Consider the following 21,363-nt stretch of genomic DNA (forward strand, 5'->3'; position numbering starts at 1 on the left):
AATACCATTTTACTGACCAATACCCCTTTTGTAAGCGCAAATACAGGAAAAGAAGAAATTAAATACAGTTTGCTTGTGATACTGATTTTGAGGCCTGCAAGATTGATTCAACATCAACTGCTTGATCATGTTTCTGAACTATGTGAAATACCAGGGAATTATTTACACATTACAATTCTAGAAAAATAATTTTTTAAATCTGCTTTGGAAGTGTTTAGGACTTAAACATTTCAATGAATATTCGAATAACAATGCTGTACTGCCTAATATTTACATTATGTTAGTACATGCAAATCGGTGTTCTAAGTGAGCTACTTGGAACTGTACAATTTCTTAAGCATATCTGAATGCAAAAGGAAGAATAACGTTATTAGAAGAATAATTCTCAGAGGTGGTGCTGGGTGGGCTGGTGGGCTGTGCTGCAGCCCACGAGCGCAAAGAGGAGGGCCACGGGGTGAGGACTGTTGCTGTGCCATCTGCCATCGACTTTTCCACCAAGAGCCTGGACTCCAAATATGACTTATGTTCCAGCAGAACTCCAGGTATTAAAAGAACCCCTACAACAGCCAACTTTCCCTTTTGCAGTTGCAAACCAGCTGCCGCTTATTTCTTTGGTGAAGCACTTGAGCCATGTGCGTGAACCAAACCCAGTTCATTCAAGACAGGTGTTTAAGTTACTTTGCCAGACCTTTATCAAATTGGGGCTGCTGTCTTCTTCCACTTGTGACGAGTTTAGCTCATTGAGACTACGTCACCACAGAGCTATTACTCACTTAATGAGGTCCACTAAAGAGAGAGTTCATCAGGATCCTTGTGAGGCTATTTCTCATATCCAGAAAATCAGATCAAGGGAAGTAGCCTTTGAAGCACAAACTTCACGTTACTTAAATGAATTTGAAGAACTTGCCATCTTAGGAAAAGGTGGATATGGAAGAGTATACAAGGTCAGGAATAAATTAGATGGTCAGTATTATGCAATTTAAAAAATCCTGATTAAGGGTGCAACTAAAACACATTACATGAAGGAACTATGGGGAATGAAGGTGCTGGCAGGTCTTCAGCACCCTAATATCATTCGTTATCACACTGCGTGGACAGAACATATTCAAGTGGTCCAACCACAAGCAGACAGAGCTTCCATTCAGTTGCCATTTCTGGAAGTGTTCTCCGACCAAGCAGAGGACAGATACCAATACGGTGTTAAAAATGGTGAAAGTAGCAGCTCACCCATTATCTTCGCTGAGCTCACCTCAGAATAGAAAAACCCTTTGCAGAATCTGACACTCAAAATCAGAATAACAAGCTGTGAACTACACCATCAATTCCATCTTAAGAGACACCGGTGAATTTGAATCATCCCTGGAGCTCCAGGAAAATAGCCTGGCTGGTTTGTCTACCTGGTCAATTGTGAAACAGCCCCTGCTGCTCAGGTGTAATTCCCTCCTAGAGGAGAATTTCACATCCACTGAGGAATCTTCCAAAGAAAACTTCAACTTGTTGGGAATCGAGGTACAGTACCACCTGATGCAGCACATCCAGATGCAGGTGTGCAAGCTCCAGCTGTGGGACTGGCTAGCTGAGAGAAACAAACAGGGCCAAGAGTGTGTGGACAAGTTTGCCTGTCCTTATGGCCAGTGTTGCAACAAAAAATTTTCAAGATTTAGTGGAAGGTGTGTTTTACATACATAACATGGGAATTGTAAACAGAGATCTGAAGCCTAGAAATATTTTTCTTCATGGCCCTGATCAGCAAGTAAAAATAGGAGACTTTGGCTTGCCCAGACATCTTACAAAAGAACACAGACTGGACCCATAGAAACAGAAAGAGAACACCAACACCTATATCCAGAGTGGGCACTTGTCTGTATGCTTCATCCCAACAGTTGGAAGGATCTGAGTATGATGCCAAGGGTCTCACTCTGTTGCCTAGGCTGGAGTGCAGTGGTATCATCATAGCTCACAGCAGCCTCCAACTCCTGGGATCAAGTGAGCCTCCCACCTCAGCCTCCCAAGTAGCTGGGACTACAGGAATGTGCCACTGAGACCTGCTAATTAAAAAAAACAAAAACTATTTGTAGAGACCGGGGCTGGCTTTGTCCAGTTAGATATGTATATAGCTTGAGTGTGATCCTGCTAGAGCTCTTTCAGCTGTTTAGAACAGAAATGGAGCGAGCAGAAGTTTTAACAGGTTCAAGAACTGGTCAGATATTGGAATCCCTCAGTAAAAGGTATCCAGTACAAGCCAAGTATATCTATCACTTAACGAAAAGGAACATGTCCCAGAGACCATCTGCTCTTCAACTGCTACAGAGTGAATTTTTCCAAAATTCTGGAAATATTAATCTCACCCTACAGATGAAGATAATAGAGCAAGAAAAAGAAATTGAAGAACTAAAGAAGCAGCTAAACCTCCTTTCTCAAGACAAAGGGTTAAGGATGACATGAAGGATGGGGGCATACGGGTCTAGCCTTCCTCGAGCTATATCAGTAAGATGAAAGTGGACTTAAACTCTTAAGGTAGTTAACTGGAATGTAAATTTTTAATCTTTATTAGCATATAGTTGGTATAATTCATAGTATTTAGTAAGCCTGATTAAAGATGTAAGAGTGCCCCCCCCCCAAAAAAACAAATCCTCAATCTATTCTAACTTATTAAAAACAACTATCTGAGCTAGGCGCAGTGGCTTATGCCTATAATCCCTGCATTTTGGGATGCTGAGGTGGGTGGATCACTTGAGGCCAGGGGTTCAAGACCAGCCTGGCCAACATGGTGAAACCCATCTCTACTAAAAATATAATAATTAGCCAGCTGTGGTGGTGCACGCTTATAATCCCAGCTACTTGGGAGGCTAAGGCAGGAGAACTGCTTGAACCCAGGAGGCAGAGTTTGCAGTGAGCCAAGATCGTGCCACTGTACTCCAGCCTGGATGACAGATCGTGCCACTGTACTCCAGCCTGGATGACAGAGCAAGACTCTGTCTCAAAAACAACAACAACAATCACCACCACCACCACCACAACAACAAAAAGCCATCTGCAAACTTTGCAGCTTCAACTAAGTAAGAAGTGAATTGCTGCATTTGTTAACATAGCTTGTGACATACTGGTATCATGATATTAAAGTTCAGACCTGTTGTTCTGTAAGTTCAGGCAATTTGTACTTTAGTTTTTCCTACTGTATCTCATAACTGTGAATTGTCTATGATTAAACAAGTGTGCCATGAAGTTTTATTATACAAATGTGAATACTGTTAACGTTACTGACAATAAAGAAAACTTATGGCATTGTGATACTAGAGAACTAGATTTCAGAGTAATCAATAGTCACTAACAGTATTTCCAAGCAGTTCTCATGCATAGAGATGAGAACTATAGCTGCATATCAAGTTCATTTGTAGAGATGAGGACTACAGCCCATATCAAGCTATACCTTCTACTAACCTTTTCATTGACAACTTCTCCAGTTTCATTCAGTGGCGCTTTGGAATGCCCTTTCACTGGTTTACTCCATTCCACAAGAGGATCATGTAGAAAAGTCTTTAAGACACTAAAATTAAAACAAATATTATGGTATGATGCTATCTTTGCTAGAAGAAATCTTGCTAACATCAATATTTAAGTGAAGGATGAGAAGGTAATGGTAATACTCTTATAATACACATTACTACCTCTTCATTAAGTTATGTGAAATTTCTGTTTTGGTATAAGGGGAGGGTAAGAGAAGGGAAGGCAGGAAAAAAGGCAAGATAGAGGGGAGTCAGAAGTGTTTTGGAGAATAGAGTAAGATGAGTTCTATGTGCCATCTCCAAGTGTATACTGTGAACTGGTAAATGACTATATGTTGAATGAAGGAGTTTTATCCCTTACCATGTCTTCAATAACGATATAACATCTATAGCTACCATATAGACCTAGCCCAGACCTTTTTTCTGTACTCTAAACATCAACTCCGATTACCTATGGGAAATACCCAGTTGGATATGTTCCAAACACCTCAAACTCAGTATCTCCAAAATAAAATTAATTACCTTTTCCCAACTATTTCTCCTGTATTACCCAAATCATCATCCACCCATTTGCCCTAGACAAAAATCTAGGAATCATCCTTGCCCTGTCTTCCTCTAACATGCAATTACACCTCCTAAATCTCTTTGGAATCTCTTCAGTTATCTCCGTCTCTACTGCCGTGACACTATCCAGTAAACCATCATCCTTTCCTGGGTTACTGCAATAAACCTCTAACTAGTTTTCCGGCTGTTAGCCCAAACTAGAACCCTATTTTTTCTACAGTACAAATCAGATTATTTCTTTCCACCCCTTGCCCCCTTTTTATTCCTTCTTAAAATCCTCAATGACTTCTGGTTGCTCTGCAGGCATTATAATGTAATAACAGGCCCCATGTGAGACCTTCATAATCCAGCCCCTGCTTACCTGTCCAGCGTCATCTGTTAGCACCACCTCCTGGAAGTATACCCTCTGGAATACATACTGTATTTCTCAGGCAGGCCATGACTTCACTTGCCTTGATATTTTTATCACTCAGAACACTCTCTTCTCCCTTGCATGGTCAACTTTGTTAACTTTTAAGGTCTCAACTACTTCCTCGAGAAATTATTTCTTGACTGACCCAGACTAACACAGGGGCTCTTGGTAACTGTTCCGCATGATGATATACTTCCTATTTCAGAGAATTTGCTTTTGCATATGTCCAACTAACCAGTATTCTACCATAATGTCTGATAGACAGCTTTTAAATAATGAAGGTGAATAAATAAGCTTTAAAAGTCCTTTCAAACAATCTGTTTCCCACAGCTAACATCATACCTAAAAGTCAAAGACTGACTGCTCTACCCCTAAGATCAGGAACAAGACAAGGATGTCCACTTTTAGCATGTCTTTTCGACATTGATTTAGTTAGGGCAAGTAGGCAAGAAAAAGAAATAAAAGGCATTGATATTAGAAAGGAAGAAGAAAAACTATATCTGCAGGTGACATGTTATTGTGGAGAGAAAATCTTAAGGAAGCCACAAAAATAATTATTAGAACTAATACATGAATTCAGCAGATTGTAAGATACAATATCAATATATATCAATTATATATCTATACACTAGCAATGAACAATCCAAAAATGAAATTAAGAAAAATTCCATTTAGAATAAAATCAAAAGGAATAAAATACTTAGGAATACAGTTTTTAAAAGTTAAATATAAGACTTGACCCTAAAAACCACAAAACACTGATGAAAAAAATAAAATTCAAATAAATGGCAAAACATTCCATGTTCATCGATCAGAAGACTTAATATGGTTAAGACAGCAATACTCCCAAATTGTTAAGACAGCAATACTCCCTAATTGATTTACAAATTCAATGTCCTTCCTATCAAAATCCAAGCTGATTTTAAAATTAATATGGAAATACAAGGGACCCATAATAGCTAAATGATCTTGGGGGAAAAAAAGCAAAGTTGGGGCACTCACACTTTCTGATTTCAAAATTTACTACAAAGGTACAATAATCAAAACACTGTGTTGTTAGCGTAAGGTTAGGCATATAGATCAATAGAATATTGCTGAAAATCAATTGACCATTTCAACAAAAAAGCCAAGATAATTAAACGAGGGGGAAAATATTCTTTTCAAAAAATGGTGCTACGACTAATTGGATATGCACATGCAAAAAAATGAATATAGACCCCTACCTTACACCATATATACAAAATAACTGAAGACAGATAAAAGATTTAAATAGCAGAGCTAAAAGTCAAAAATGCTTAGAAGAACACATAGGTGTAAATCTTCATTACTTTGGATTAGGGAATAGTTTCTTAGATATGACACCAGAAACACCAAAAATAACCAGAAGAAAAAAAACAAATTAGACTGCATCAAAATTGAAAACTTTTATGTTTCAAAGGCCATCATCAAAGAAAGTGAAGAGACAACCCACAGATGGAAGAAAATATTTGAAAATCATATCTTAAAAGGTCTTGTATCCAAAATGTGTAAAGAACTCTTGCAACTTGGCTGGGCAGGGTGGCTCATGCTTGTAATCCCAGCACTTTGGGAGGCTGAGGCAGGTGGATGGCTTGAGCTTACGAGTTCGAGACCAGTCTGGGCAACATGGCAAAACCCCTTCTCTGCTGGGGAGGCTGAGGCAGGGAAATCGCTTGAACCCAGGAAGCGGAGGTTGCAGTGAGTGGAGATCACGTTACTGCACTCCAGCCTGGGCAACTGTGTCTCAAACAAACAAACAAACAAACTCTTGCAACTCAAGAATAGGCCAGGCATGGTGGCTCATGCCTATAATCCCAGCACTTTGGGAGGCCAAGGCGGGAGGATCACTTGAGGTCAGGAGTTCAAGACCGGCCTGGCCAACATGGTAAAACCCAATCTCTACTAAAAATGCAAGAATTAGCCAGACATAGTGGCTCATGCACACATGCTGTCCCAGCTACTTAGGAAGCTGAGGCACGAGAATCGTTTGAACCCAGGAGGCAGATGTTGCAGTGAGCCAAGATCACACCACTGCACTCCAGACTGGGTGACAGAGCGAAACCCTGTCTCAAAGGAAAAAAAAAAAAAAAAGAATAAAAAAACCCAATTTAAAAGTGGGCAAAGGATTTCAATAGACATTTGTCCAAAGATGATCTACAAATGGCCAACAAAGACATGAAAAGATGCTCACCATCACTGGTCATTAGGGAAGTACAAATTAAAACCACAATGAGATACAACTTCACATCCCTAGAATGGCTAAAATAAAAAAGGCAGAAAATAATCAGGATAGATAAAGATGTTATCTAAAGATAGAAAAGATGCAGAGAAGTTGAAACCCACGTACATTACTAGTGGGATTATAAAGTGTTACAACTGCTTTGGAAAATGATTTGAGAGTTCTTCAAAATGTTAAGTATAGCATTTAACATATGACCCAGCAATTCCACTCCCAGGTATACACAAGAGAACTGATAACATATGTCCACATAAAACTTGTGCACAATGTTCACAGCCACACTATTTATAATATACAAAAGGTGGAAACAATCCAAATGTCTCTTAACTGATGAACAGAAAAAGAAAATGTAGTATATCCATATAACAGGATACCATTTGGCAATAAAAAACAATGAAGTACTGATACATGATGAACACTGAAAATATTACATTAAGTGAAAGAAGACAAACACAAAAGGCCACATATTAGATGATTCCATTTATATGAAATGTCCTGAATAGGTAAATCCATAGAGACAGAAAATATTATAAATGAGTGGTCACAAGTAGATAGCAGGGGTGGGAGGGGGAAGGGATCAGGAGTGACTGCTAATGCCTACGGAATTTCTTTTTGGGCTGATGAAAATGTTTTAAAATTAGATAGTGGTAATGGATGCACAATCTTGTGAATACACTAAAAACCACTGAATTATGTACTTTTAAAGGGGTGAATTTATGGTATATAAATTATATATGCATAAAGCTATTATTTAAAAAACTATTTCAGTCAGTACAAAGTGGTTTCTATATAAAAACAAATATACGTAGGGGCCAATAATTATATTCAAGGTTACTGTTAAATTATTTACAAAGTATAGCTGATTACCTCATTAAAGGCTCTCGCTGATCACGCATCAGCCTCATTGTAACTTCACATGCTCTTCGAAAAAGACCCTCTGTTCCCATAGGACCCATTCCATTAACCATATTATGAGTCAGGCGAAATGGTACAATTTCTGGAACTTCAAAGGTTTCTCCCTTAGAAACAATACATTTTATTACAAACTAACAATGTTCGAATTTAAAAATCTTTACTCAAAGAACTTCATGTCCAGATTCTTTTAGCAAAAAGCAAAAATACCCTCAAAATATTTATGTTGTAATTACATTAGAGGTTTGTAACATGAAGGAGCCGTGTAGCTCTGCCTTTGTTTTTACGGAACTGAAACCATACTTGACCTTGGATAAGATCTAGGAGATAAGTGGACTTACCTTTCACTGAGTTTAGTACAGTGAATAAACAGTATTACAGAGAAATTTTATGCATTCAATATTTAGTCTCATATTAACTTCTTTAATGTCTTTCTTGAATAATATGAAATACAAATATTCTCATATATTTCTACTTTTCTTTAACACTTTCATCTTAAAACAATAGAAGCAGCCAAGGGTCAGATGCTCACATCCCCACATAAAGGAAATAAAACATGTCACATAATGAAGTCCAGTTGTTCATTTTCTGCTGTCCTCTAATCTGCCTTTTCTAGGGACCTTTCATCCCTCCAATCAGTTACCCTAAATTCCTCTCTTCTATGATTTAACCCATGCCAGTATTTTATCTCTGATTTGTTCTCAGTTGGATCTATGATCTTTCTTGGTTTCTTATGACAGCACAAGGCAACCTGTAGATGTTGGAGGTGAAGAAAATAGTGCGCTAACCTACCAGTCTGCCCTGCAGGATTATAATGTTGGAAAATTGTAGGGGGCCTTAAAGATGGGTCCAATTGCCTCAGTTTATTCCCAGGCCCCACTCTAGACCTACAGAATCTGAATCTCCTGGGTATCTATAAATTTTTTAAAAATTCTTGGATAATTCTGATATGTTGCTAGAATTGGAAACTATCATATTAAACTACTCTGTCTCTCTAAAACTGAGTCTCAGTAAAATGAACTGATCTGCCCATATTCACATAACTAATAACTAATTGAGTCAGAACCTAAACCTATGCTCTTGGACTTCAAATTCAGTACTAGCTTTACAGTATCACTCTTCTAAGTTCTCTCCATCCTAATACGCATTACTACATGATCCACTGATGAAAACTAGTCAACAAATTCTCAATATAACTCAACTGTTAGTATAACTGCTACTAACAGGTATGTCAAGGAAGAACAGTTGTTGAGAAAAGGAAATTGAGAGAAAACACAATTAGTAAGAGTAACTCACATCACATACCTTATTGAAAAGACAGTTGAAATCTACATGTACGCATTCACCAGTCAAAGAATCAAAGAGAATATTTTCACCATGACGGTCTCCAAGCCCCAGAATATAACCAACCATTGACATTACTGCAGTGGAACGGCAGTATGCTGATCTACTACTGTACCTAAAAGAAACACAATGCCTATGAAATATCCATATACCATATGAGGTAAATATAAATCTAAAATATTAAAAATAAACATTCAACCATAACAATGTATTATATTCTTGGTAACTTACCATGATGTAGGATCAGGGAATGTTCTCAGAAACCACTCATGAAAAATAGGAGGATGCCTGGGCAGGAGAAATTCTCGGAATACTTTGAGTTTTTCAGATAAAGCTGCTGACTTTGGTAGCATACACTGGCGAAGTTCTTTTCCTGTCATATACACTCCTGCAAGGAAGAGTGATATCCATTAATCACAGCAGCCAAATGAAAAAAGGGGCAAAGTTTTTTTGTTAAAATTGGACAGGAAACATCTACTTTTATTCAAATTGTTATCGAAAAACAAGAATAAATGAACATTTTTCAATTAAGCATACATAAAGTTACTGATTGTATAATAAAATAATAAACCACATTATCTTCCCTTAATACAGATGACCCTTGAACAACGTGAGTTTGAACTGTGTGGGTCCACTTACATGTGATTTTTTTCAGCCAAACATGGATCAAAAACATGGGATGCAAAATCACTATATACTGAAGGCTGACTTTTCATACATGCAGGTTCTGCAGGGCTGACTGAGACTTGAGTATGTGTGGATTTTGGTATGTGAGGGTATTCTGAAAGCAATCCTCCAGATAAGGAGGGACCACTGTACTTACCCAAGTGAAGCCTCTTATTGATGAAAATTAATGTCAGTTAAAACCAGTGTTGTGAAATCAAACAGTTCCAGAATGCAAGACTTAGAATTAAGTCCCATATGAATGAACTTATTTTGCATATATATATACATATCAATATATATGTATATATACATATATTTTTTACACTGACACAAATTATCAAAGAAAAAATATATTTTCAAATCCAAACTCAGACATATACAATATTTCATGCTCATAAATAAAATAGTCAACAGCAAGTTCTTTGAACTCTGACTCAAGTGTCTCTGAGTTTCAGTTTTGCAACTGTGAACTTAGACAAGTTATGTAAGTTCTCTGGCACTGTCCATAAAATAGGGATGGATAATCAGGCATGTTAACAATAATAAATAAAATAATGTACATAACATACTTGGCACAATACCCATTATATAGTAATTTATCAGTATTACTTAATGTTATAAATTGAACTTTATCTCTCAAAAAAATATGCTGAAATCCTAATTCTTGGTACCTGGGAATGTGAGCTTATTCAGTAACAGGATCTTTGCAGATGTAATGTTGTTAAGATAAAGTCATTAAGGCCCTTAATTCAATAATTCAGTGACTGGTGTTCTTGTGAGAAAATAGAGACACAGAGACATAGAGAGAATGCTATGTAACAATAAAGGCAATGTGGTACAATACATCCAGAAGCCACAGAACACCAGAAGGTTAAGAGAAAGGCAAGGAACATTAGCCTTCAGAGAGATCATGGTCCTAATGACAACTTGATATTGTATCTTTAGCCTCCAGAACCGTGAGATGATAAATTTCTATTGTTTAAAGTTGCCTAGTTTGCAGTAATTTGTTATGGCAAATACCATACAAATTATATATGAAAACATACACTTATTTTCTACTTAACTTTGACAACTTGATCTATTCATTTTTAATGTATTACACCATATGAACTTTAAAAACGTCTTATTTTAAAATAAGTTTAGATGTTACAAAAAGTTGCATCAATGATACGGAGTTCCCACATATTCTTCACCCAGCTTTCCTTAATGTTCATATCTTGCATAACAATAGTACAATTATTCAAATCAGGAAATTCTTATTGTTACAGTATTATTAACCAAACTTCTGACTTTATTCAAATTTCACCAGCTGTCCCACTAGCACACTTTGTTTAGGGGTCAGGATCCAATCCAGGATTACACATTACATTTAGTTGTCATCAAATGTCAACTCCTTAATGTCATCAAATCTGGGAAATCTCTTTCTTTGTCTTTCATTACTTTGACATTTGTAAGGAATTTGGACCAGTTATATTTATATTTCTCTACTGTAAAGTTACTATACTTTTCCCTTTATAATTGATAAGTATCTGATAGGGAGATACTTCAAGATTCTTCAAATAACCTGTTTCTCATCTTTTGCCTATTAATTTTAGCATCCATTAATAATCACTGCCTGCAATAATTATTACTATAGTGTTTGCTAATTTCCTATTTCCATCATCCTTTCTACATTTATTCATTGAAATTCTATTAGTACATAAGGAAGAACTATTCCCACTTCCCTATTTATTTATTTACTCAAATATCTGTTTATATCAGTATGGACTCATGTTTATTTGTTTATTCCATGGGTTATAATAGTTTATAATCATTATTTATTTTGTTACTCAAATTATTCCAGGTTTGGACAATTGGAGCCTCTTATTCCAATCTAAAATGTCAGACTTCATTCTAGCCTTCTCTCTTTCCTTTCTCCAATAGTGAGAAAACTGGCTCTCATTATACAACATATTTACTTATTTGCTGAAAACTAGTACTGTATATACATAGTTTCAGAATTGTTAACCAATATCTGTGAAAAACAAATATTCATATATAGTTTTGTAAGCTACCTCAAATCCTGTTGGGATGATGACAGGGAAGGAATCAAAATGGAAGGAAGGAAGGAAGGAAGGAAGGAAGGGATGGAAACACTTAAGTGTTTCTGTATATAAAATCTAGAAATTTCACTATAGCTTATATCAAAAAACATATGCTAACATATATTAATACCAATTATACCCATATTATATAACTTAGTAGCTATTATACCCACACTATATATGTATAAGAATTAATTTTAGTACCCTTTTCTTTATATAGTTTGGTCAGAATCGGTCTCAAACCAGCAGTGTTGTTCACCCATTCAATAATCCCACATTCATCATTTAGTGGAATAACTGCATATGTTCGAATATGAAGTTCTCTTCTACGAGACTCTGCATCTTTTCTTAAGCACTGTTAAAAAATACACATAAATTTAAAAACAAGATAGAACTCAAAATTTCTAAATGTTATATCAAATATATTTAAAGATTGTTCATTTCATAACAAAAGAATGTCGTTGAAGGCTTACTATGTGGTATACATGAATAATTCTTCTGAATGGTAGGGAAGGAAACTACTGGGACAGTATCTCTAATCTATTTACAGATTATTAAAAATGTCCTGGGTAGGTCCTTCTTTTTAATTATTCACTATTAATGTGACAAGAATATTGTATTTAAAATATTTAAGTTGTATATTTAACAATGACAAAATACTGCTGTTTTATTTTCTATTGCTTTATAGGTATTACTGAAACATTAAGTCTTTAGGCACAGAGACTGCTATTTAATTTTTCTTTTTTTTTTTTTTTTTTGAGATGGAGTCTTGCTCTGTCGCCCAAGCTGGAGTGCAGTGGCTCAATCTCGGCTCACTGCAAGCTCTGCCTCTCGGGTTCTTGCCATTCTCCTGCCTCAGCCTCCCCAGTAGCTGGGACTATAGGTGCCTGCCACCACGCCCAGCTAATTTTTTGTAGTTTTAGTAAAGACAGGGTTTCACCGTGTTAGCCAGGATGGTCTCAATCTCCTGACCTCGTGATCCGCCTGCCTCGGCCTCCCAAAGTGCTGGGATTACAGGCGTGAGCCACCGCGCCTGGCCAATTTTAATTATTTCTAAAACACATAAACAAAAGAGCATGAGTTCTATGACATCCTCAAAATGTATTGCTTCTCTTGCGGTTTATCACACCTTATTTCAAAAGCTATCCCTTAGCAGAAGAAAGCCTTACATATTCCATCTGATTGATCCTGTATATCAGGTGAAAATAAACAGTATTATGTTTAATTCTAGACCTGTATGAAGCAAGCATACCTGCTCAATTCAAAAGCACAATCACTGACCACAAATACATTTTACTTTAGGAAATAGGTTCCATAACTACCAGGAAAACAATATGGCCATAGAATCTCATATAAAGATCAGTGTGTGGCCTCCACAACTAACATAGTTTTTTACAATCAGGCTATTTTATTTTACCATGTTCATGAGGGAAAATGTAACAAAATACTTTAATTAAAGTAACAAAGCTGATTAATGTAAATTTATAAACTAAAGCCAGGTCACTTGATACTCAAGTAAATCTGATACTCAGAAAAACACTCAGGGAGCTTTGGAGAGAACATACTAATGGTTCAGTAGTTAGTGAATTAAGGTACCATTTTAACAAACAATACTTTTTGTTGTTGTTGTTGCTGAGACAGAATCTCACTCTGTCACCCAGGCTGGAGTGCAGTGGCATGATCTGGGCTCACTGCAACCTCCGCCTCCCAGGCTCAACCAATTCTCATGCCTCAGTCTCCCAAGTAGCTGGGAATACAGGCATACACCACCATGCCTGGCTAATTTTTGTATTTTTAGTAGAGAAAGGTTTTCGCCATGTTGGCCAGGCTGGTCTCGAACTACCGGCCTCAAGTGATCTGCCCGCCTCAGCTGGGATTACAGGCATGAGCCACCACACCCAGCCCAAATAATATGTTAAAATAAAAAATAATCCTCCTTTTCATATTGCTTTTGAAATAGCTTTTTAATGTGGCATTAATTTTTAAATTACTTTTGGTTAAACCAAGCAGACTATAACTGTTCTTTTTTTAAAAAACAAACTCATCTACTGCTACATCTTTTCTATGCTAAAGATCTATGAGCTTAAAATGTGGGAAGGCAATGAGAAGAAGGGAGAAAAAGCTTGTAGAAAAGTAATAAAGTTTCTTCTTTCCACAGTATGGATCAATTTTTACCAATGGAAAAAAAACATACACTATGCATTTACAAATACCTGGTTACAGAATAATCCAAAATACATAAAGCCATACATTTATAATAACCCTTTAATAAGATTCCTCATATCATCTTTGAGATAGAAATCAAATACCAATAGAACTGAAAAAATGCTAATGATTACCTTTAATTTATCTATTTATTTATTTTTAAGAGTCAGGGTCTTGGCTCTGTCATCTGGGCTAGAGTGCAGTGGCATGATCATAGCTCACTGTAGCCTCAAACTCCTGGGCTCAAACAATCCTCCTGCCTCAGCCTCCTGAGTAGCTGGGGCTACAAGGCACGTGCCACCATGCCTGGCTAATTTTTATTTATTTATTTTTTGTAAAGACAGGGTTTCACTATATAGGCCAGGCTGGTCTCAAACCCTTGGCCTCAAGTGGTCCTCTTTCCTGGGCCTCCCAAAGTGTTAGGATTACAGGTATGAGCCACTGCACCCAGCCTATTTATCTTTTGATAAATATATTAACACAATAGCCAAAAGGCAGAAGCATCCAAATGTCCATCACTGGATAAATAGATAAATAAAATGTGGATGGAAACAATAGACTATTATTCAGCTTTAAGAGGGAGAAAATTCTAACACATGCTATAAAATGAATGAACTTTGAATAATGCCAAGTGATTTAAGCCAGTCATAAAAGGAGAAATACTGCACTTATATGAAGTACCTCAAATGGTTAAATTCATGGAGACAAAGTAAATGGTGGCTGCTGGAGGCTGAGGGGAAGGGAAATGGGAAGTTATTGTTTAATAGACACAGAGTTCCAATTTGGGAAGATGAAAAAAGTTTTGGAGAGGGATAGTGGTGATGGTTGTACAACAATGTGAATGTACTTAATGCCACTGAACGATATACTTCAAAAACTGTTAAATGTTAAGTTTTATGTATGTACATTTTATCTCAATAAAAAAATTAAGTGAAAATGAAAAAGACAGTATATTTCATTCCTGCTTTTTAAGAGTGATCTGTTTGTAAACTAAAATGCCTATATCAGATTGATAGTAATTATAGCAACTCTGAAATAAAAGCAATCTGGTTTTATAATAGTCAAAAAAATTTTTTAAATAAAAAATAAATAAATAAAATAAAAGCAAACTATCTCCAAACCTTATTAATCAAGGAATTGAATTCCATTAGTCTACAATCCTTTCTCAGGTCATCTTTTGGCTTACACATCATGATGTAGAACTTTCCATCTGACCCTTTTAAAGAAATCTTCTTTGGTTTCTGAAGAGAAGCAAGAATTTCCACCTAAAAGATGATGAGTTATATATGAATTAGGGCCAAAAATTTCTGTGTAAATGTCTATATATTATAAACCTTGAGTTATGTAAAAAAAAAAAAAAAAAAGAATATTACCAGCTATATTATGTAGTGAATTTGTATTTTAAAAATCTTTTATTTTAATTATCTATGACCTATGAAAAGAATGACTGTATATGAACAGAAACATTTTCACCCATTAAAAATAGCTATGACATAAAAAGATTACTTCATCGCCAATACAAGTACTTACATATTCAAATTTAGACAGCCCCTTCAAAGCAGTCAAAATGTTTAAAAGATTTTTGAAACATCTTTTCAGGATCTTTCTGCAGAGCCTGAGACTCTGTTTTTCAAGCTTTATCAATTAAAAGTAATTTGATTTTTGAAAAAACAAACTCCTCCAAAATTAAGTGTACCTAATGAAGTGAGTAAATAAGATGAATAATACTGCTTAAATTAAAAACAAAGCATAGACTGGGTACAGTGGCTTATGTTTGTTATACTAACACTTGGGAAGGCTGAGCAGGAGAATGGCTTGAGCCTAGGAGTTCGAGACTAGCCTGGGCAACATGACGAAACCCCATATCTACAAAAAATTTAAAAAATTAGCTGGGCATGGTGACATGCACCTGTAGTCCCAGCTACTCAGGAGGCTGAGGTGAGCAAATTGCTTGAGCCTAAGAGGCAGAGGTTGCAGTGAGCTGAGATCGCACCACTGTATTCCAACCTGGGCAACAGAATGAGACCCTGTTTCCAAAAAAAAAAAGAAAAGAAAAGAAAAATCAAATTGTGAAAAAATAAAGATTATAGTCATACTAAAACAATAGGAGCATTTGAAAAATCAAAACATTAGGGTGAATGTGAATCATGAATCAGAACTTTTTTTAATCACTGAAATTTTTTTGCCATCCGTACAAATGAGTTTAGTTTTACTCTTCTGTATTTCCATTTATTTTTTTCTTCACAAATAAGATTCACGTAGATTTTGTGAAATACATTTTTTATCTTAATTTGAAGTTTTTAACAACTAAATTTTAAAATCATAGTCATATAAAACTGAAGTTTACCATATCATCAAACCCTGCAATATAGGCCCAATGTCCAGGAAATGGCTCATGGCTAGCATGGTTAGCATGGGTACCCAGAATTGATGGAAGTGTAGGTATCATGACTGATTGTAGAGGAATGAGGATTTCACTAAATGTTGCTTCTTCTACCAGCTTTTTAAGCATTTTAAAATGAGTGCTCATGCTTAATGTGGAACTACTTCCATCAACCTGAAAAAATAAATAGTGCATTTTAATTTCTGTTTACCTTAAATTCAACTATAACAAAAATTTCACTTTTACAATATTTTGATTACAAAGGTTCAGCAGTCTGTGGTTTTCTAAGTATTTCCTAATCATCCCATTTTAACCTCTGTCATTTACCTCATTAATAATAGTACCTACATCATAGTATTGTTTAATGATTAAAGGAGAGAGTAGAGGCCTATAATCTATTATCAGATATTAGAAAATCCAAAGAGCTCTGTAAATTAAACTGTCACTGAAGAAACAGTTATGTATTTGATTATGGGATACTCCAACAGGTTACCCTCAGTGGAAATATCAAATATTAAATATGCACTAAAATCTTAAAAATCCTAAATTTCTAAGTGTAGCTTGCCACAAAGGTTTCAGATAAAGAACTGGAAACCTGTACATGTAAAGCACTTACAACAGTGTTAGTGTTTTAATAAATGTTGGCCACCATAACACTGTTTTTGATAATGTCAAGTGCATCAGAGGTCAAATGGGATTAATGGAGATAATAAATGCAGATTACCCTTTTGAGATGTTTATTGATAAAGGAAAGGTGAGAAATAGTCTGTATCTTTTCATCTATAAACACTGATGGACTCTGAATATTTGTCAAGTGAGGTCTAGCTATGTACCTTATTAAAGAGCTTCTCTCTTCCTCCTTATAAGCACCCCCACCTCCCACTTTTATCTTTCCTATACATCCTTGGGGGTTTTTCTCTAATACTTTAGGTAGAATTATGGGGTTACTCCCGTAACCACGTTCCTACTTTAGTCACAAATCTACTGAAAAAAGTACTTATTACTCTAGAGAACCATCTGCTTAGTTCCCTAAAAGACTATAAGCACCTCAGGCATGAGAACAGATTTTATTCATCTTGTTTCCCTTAGCATAGTGCTTGTCCCCTCATAGGCACTGAAATGTATACTAAAAGAATGAAAAGCAAAACCCCAACCCTCTTTCCAATCATAAGTGTAGTTTAATAATGTATATGAATTTTGAAAGTTTAAAGATATGATATAATCATAGAGACTACCATAAGTAACTTAGAATATTTTACATACTTACATTTCATATTCTCTACTAAAAATTACTGAGAAACATGGATATCTACTCTCGGAAAATTCTTAATTTACATTAAGAAGAACTTTTAGAAATATTAGAGGGTATTTGGAAGTAAGATGTATTAGAAATATTAAAAACTGCTTTATTAAGATAAATCATACATAATTAAAATATATAATACATTTTGATATATGTGTACACCTATATGTTAGAATTTTAATTTAATTAATCAAATGAGAAAATCCGCTCAAATTATATACATATATATATAATTACCCAACATCAGTTTATAAGCACTAAGATTATGATAGTACCGGTTTATTGCACAATTCTAGAAGCTTATCTGTTAGGCGAGTTGCATCTCCAACAAACTTCTCTAAGGATTTTTTCATATGAATGGCTTTATTGAGGATTTCCTTGCATCTGTTCACACGCATGGGATAAGATGACTGTCATAAAAAAGAGTTAAATGCTATTTTATACAGGATTTTTAAAAGATAAATTTTTTGCTTGACAAAAAACTTAAAAAGTATTCATGATGAGAGTTTATATGATACAAATTTCCTGAAAATTTATTTGGCAATGCTATCAAGAGCCATACAAATATTGCCACCCTATAACTTTGTGAATTATAAAGTTATAGGGATCTGCCCTGAAGAAATAATTACAAATGAGAATAAACATAGACATATCTAGATGTGTTACAATTGCAAGAAAAATAGAAATAACCTTAATGATTAACTAAACAGTTAAATAAGTTATTGAAGGCTATTTTTTAGAATTTTATATATTAAAATTATATCTTCAAATTATATTTAATAACATGGAAACAATAAAGTGAAAAATATGAAATTGTATGGCAACATAATTAAATTTAGTGTTAAAATATGCTAGAAAATATACAAATAAAATTACATCAAAACATTAATGAATGGCCCAAGGTGTGAATTTTAATTTTTGTTTTATGTCTCTGTATTGTCTAAATTCTCTAAATATTTACTTATTACATATATTGACCAACATATGAATTCCCATTAATGATGCAATAATGGTTTTTTAGTATTAATAATTCAGGTACTGGAAGGGCATGATAGCTCATGCCTGTAATTCCAGCACTTTGGGAGGCCAAAGCAGAAAGATCACTTGAGCCCAAGAGTTTCAGCCCAGCCTGAGCAACACAGCAAGATCCCATCTATACAAAAAGAATTTAAAAATTAACTGTACATGGTGACACACCCCTATCATCCTAGCTACTGGGAAGCTGAGGCAAGAGGATCACTTGAACCCAGGACTTTGAGGCTGCACTGAGCTATGATCCCACCACTGCATTCCAGCCTGGGCAACAGAGAAAGACCCTGTTTTTTAAGGGAAAAAAAATAAAAATTCAGGTAGTTTGGATTAAAATATTTGTGAAAACATAGGTAACCATTTTGCATCAAGCATTAACTGTTTACTAGACTTCATAAAGAAAACACATGCTGAATTATTTGATCTTAAACATACTAGTTACTTCATTTCATATGGTAAATATATCCAAATATTAAGATATAATGCTATAAATTTCTCTCTTTAAAAAAAATTTAAATTACTAATCTAATATAGGAGAGTAGCCCTGGAACTTGTATCTACATATTAGTATTACATAATCAAGTTCATATAAAATGGTAAAAGATCTTTTCATATAAAAAGGTAAAAGACCCTTTTACCTTTGACACAGCTGTCATCATCCACATTGCTTGTTGAGGATAGGCTAGAAATACTTTGGCTATTATTTCCATCAAGACAACAAAAACTTCATCATGGGAATGACAAATTCGAGAGATCAATTGTGAAAAAGCAGTCAAAAACTGATATGGAGCTAAATAGTTTGTATGCTCTGTGATAACCTTGTTTATTTTACCCAAATCATTCCTCATTTGTACACGATCGGAGCGGCCAGCTGGGGGAAGAAATAAGTTTAATAAACAGTAAAGGAAAGAGAAAAATCAGTATATCAGTTCATTTCACAGAAGAAAAATTTTGTTTTAAAAATAGCTTTAAAGTATGTTATTCCCATGCCCAAGGTTAGATCACTTGCCAATTTGTGAAAAGATAGTTGTCTCTGTCCAACTAGAAAAAATATTTAGAGCCATTCAAAAACCCAAGGGACATTAATTTTCACTATCCATTTTAATTTTTAGGGTAAATTATTTGGCTAAAACTAACACATTTTAATATGTGTTAGGTTCATCAAGAAATAATCAGATTTGTATTTGTGGCCCTGAATTAAAACTACTTTAAAAGTCTATGATTTGTCTTTCCTTTTTAACATTTAGTATCTTACTCACACTTACATAATATCTTAATTATCAAATTCATTCCAAGCTTTTAGGAAATTAGACTGTCCAGCCAAATCTGACTCTATACCAAAGTTATAATTCCTAGTCCTTTGAAATTTTTACGTGAAGAGTTATACCTTTTTCCCATTCATATGCCTTTGTACCATAATCAAGCCATAGAGTTAACATTCGTGGCATTGACTGATATATGAACTGATTTCCATATTGTAGAGATCTGCAATTATATAGACAAGAAACACTATTAGCATAGCTGTCTTTTTTATATTATACGAATTAAAATTTAAAGATTCAAACTACCACATACGGTTTTCAAAAAAATTATGGTATCCATATTTCTTCCTAGAAGTTATTTTTGACTCCTCTGTCTCCTTTTTAGCTCACTTAGCTCTATATTCCCTGTACCAAAAACATGTACATACTGTATGTTTCCACTTACAGTATACAGAATTTGTACATTATACAAATTCTGCTCTAATCAAAGTCTATCAATACTTCTTTCAATTTTTCCTTAGGATCTCTGTGCCTTCATTTGCATTCTTTGGCCATAAGCCTAGGTTAGGTCCAATCATTCCATTTCTGGGAAATTATAATAACTTGGTCACCCTAAATCCATATTTCTACCCTTCAATAAATTCCAGACTAACATTCCTGAAATTCTGGCTTTATCATGCTCTCCCCTTATTAAAAAACAGGAATCATTACCTACATATTAAAACTATATAAATGATTCTGCCTGGGATTCAAATATTCAGAATATTTTATCTCCATAATTTTCCAATCTTAGCATCTTGCCACTCACCAGTATACATCTTCCAACAGGTCTAGTTTCCGCACCATGCTACAAACCAACCACTCAACGCTGTTTCTGGTAAAATTTGTGAAAAGTTAAAGTTCTCTCCTTCTTGAATTTTTTGGGGGCCTGGACATCAGTTTATTTTCAAAAGAAATTTTATTGTGGTAAAACATACATAACATAAAATGTACCATCACAACCATTTTTAAGTATACAGTTCAGTGTTATATTAATATGGTTGTACATTCACGTTGTTGCGTAATCATCACCACCATTCCCCCTCCAGAACTTTTTTCGTCTTCCCAAATTGGAACCTCGTACCTATTAAACAGTAACTTCCCATCTCCTTCCCCACCTAGTCTCTGGCAACCACCATTCTACTTTCTGTCTTCATGAATTTGACCATTGAAGGTACCTCATATAAGTGGAAACATACAGTATTTGTCCTTTTTGTGACTGGCTTATTTCACTTAGCATAATGTCCTCGAGGTTCATCCATGTTGTACCATATGTCAGAATTTCCTTCCTTTTTAAAGCAGAATAATATTCCATTGTGTCTACATCACATTTTGCTGATCAATTAATCTCCCAATGAACTCTTGCACTGCTTTCATGTTTTAGCTATTGTGAATAA

The 21,363-nt window shown here is 35.1% G+C and overlaps 1 protein-coding gene and 1 pseudogene across 2 annotated transcripts in view; one reads left to right on the top strand and one right to left on the bottom strand.

The window, feature by feature from the left end:
• The window catches only part of ATR (ATR serine/threonine kinase), a 133,658-nt gene that overhangs the window by 453 nt on the left and 111,842 nt on the right, over positions 1-21,363 (bottom strand). For both annotated transcript variants that reach the window (XM_024245003.3, XM_054552796.2), the window contains 10 exons: positions 20,053-20,150; positions 19,304-19,536; positions 17,912-18,046; positions 16,298-16,507; positions 15,072-15,215; positions 11,950-12,100; positions 9,227-9,383; positions 8,957-9,110; positions 7,607-7,758; positions 3,442-3,547 (listed from right to left, as the gene is read on the bottom strand). In XM_024245003.3, the coding sequence (XP_024100771.1) occupies positions 3,442-3,547; positions 7,607-7,758; positions 8,957-9,110; positions 9,227-9,383; positions 11,950-12,100; positions 15,072-15,215; positions 16,298-16,507; positions 17,912-18,046; positions 19,304-19,536; positions 20,053-20,150 (1,540 nt within the window). The remainder of the gene's footprint in view (positions 1-3,441; positions 3,548-7,606; positions 7,759-8,956; positions 9,111-9,226; positions 9,384-11,949; positions 12,101-15,071; positions 15,216-16,297; positions 16,508-17,911; positions 18,047-19,303; positions 19,537-20,052; positions 20,151-21,363) is intronic.
• LOC112132601 (eukaryotic translation initiation factor 2-alpha kinase 1-like) lies at positions 288-3,291 on the top strand (annotated as a pseudogene).

Source organism: Pongo abelii, chromosome 2, assembly GCF_028885655.2.
Source record: "Pongo abelii isolate AG06213 chromosome 2, NHGRI_mPonAbe1-v2.0_pri, whole genome shotgun sequence".
NCBI classification, from domain to species: Eukaryota; Metazoa; Chordata; class Mammalia; order Primates; family Hominidae; genus Pongo; species Pongo abelii.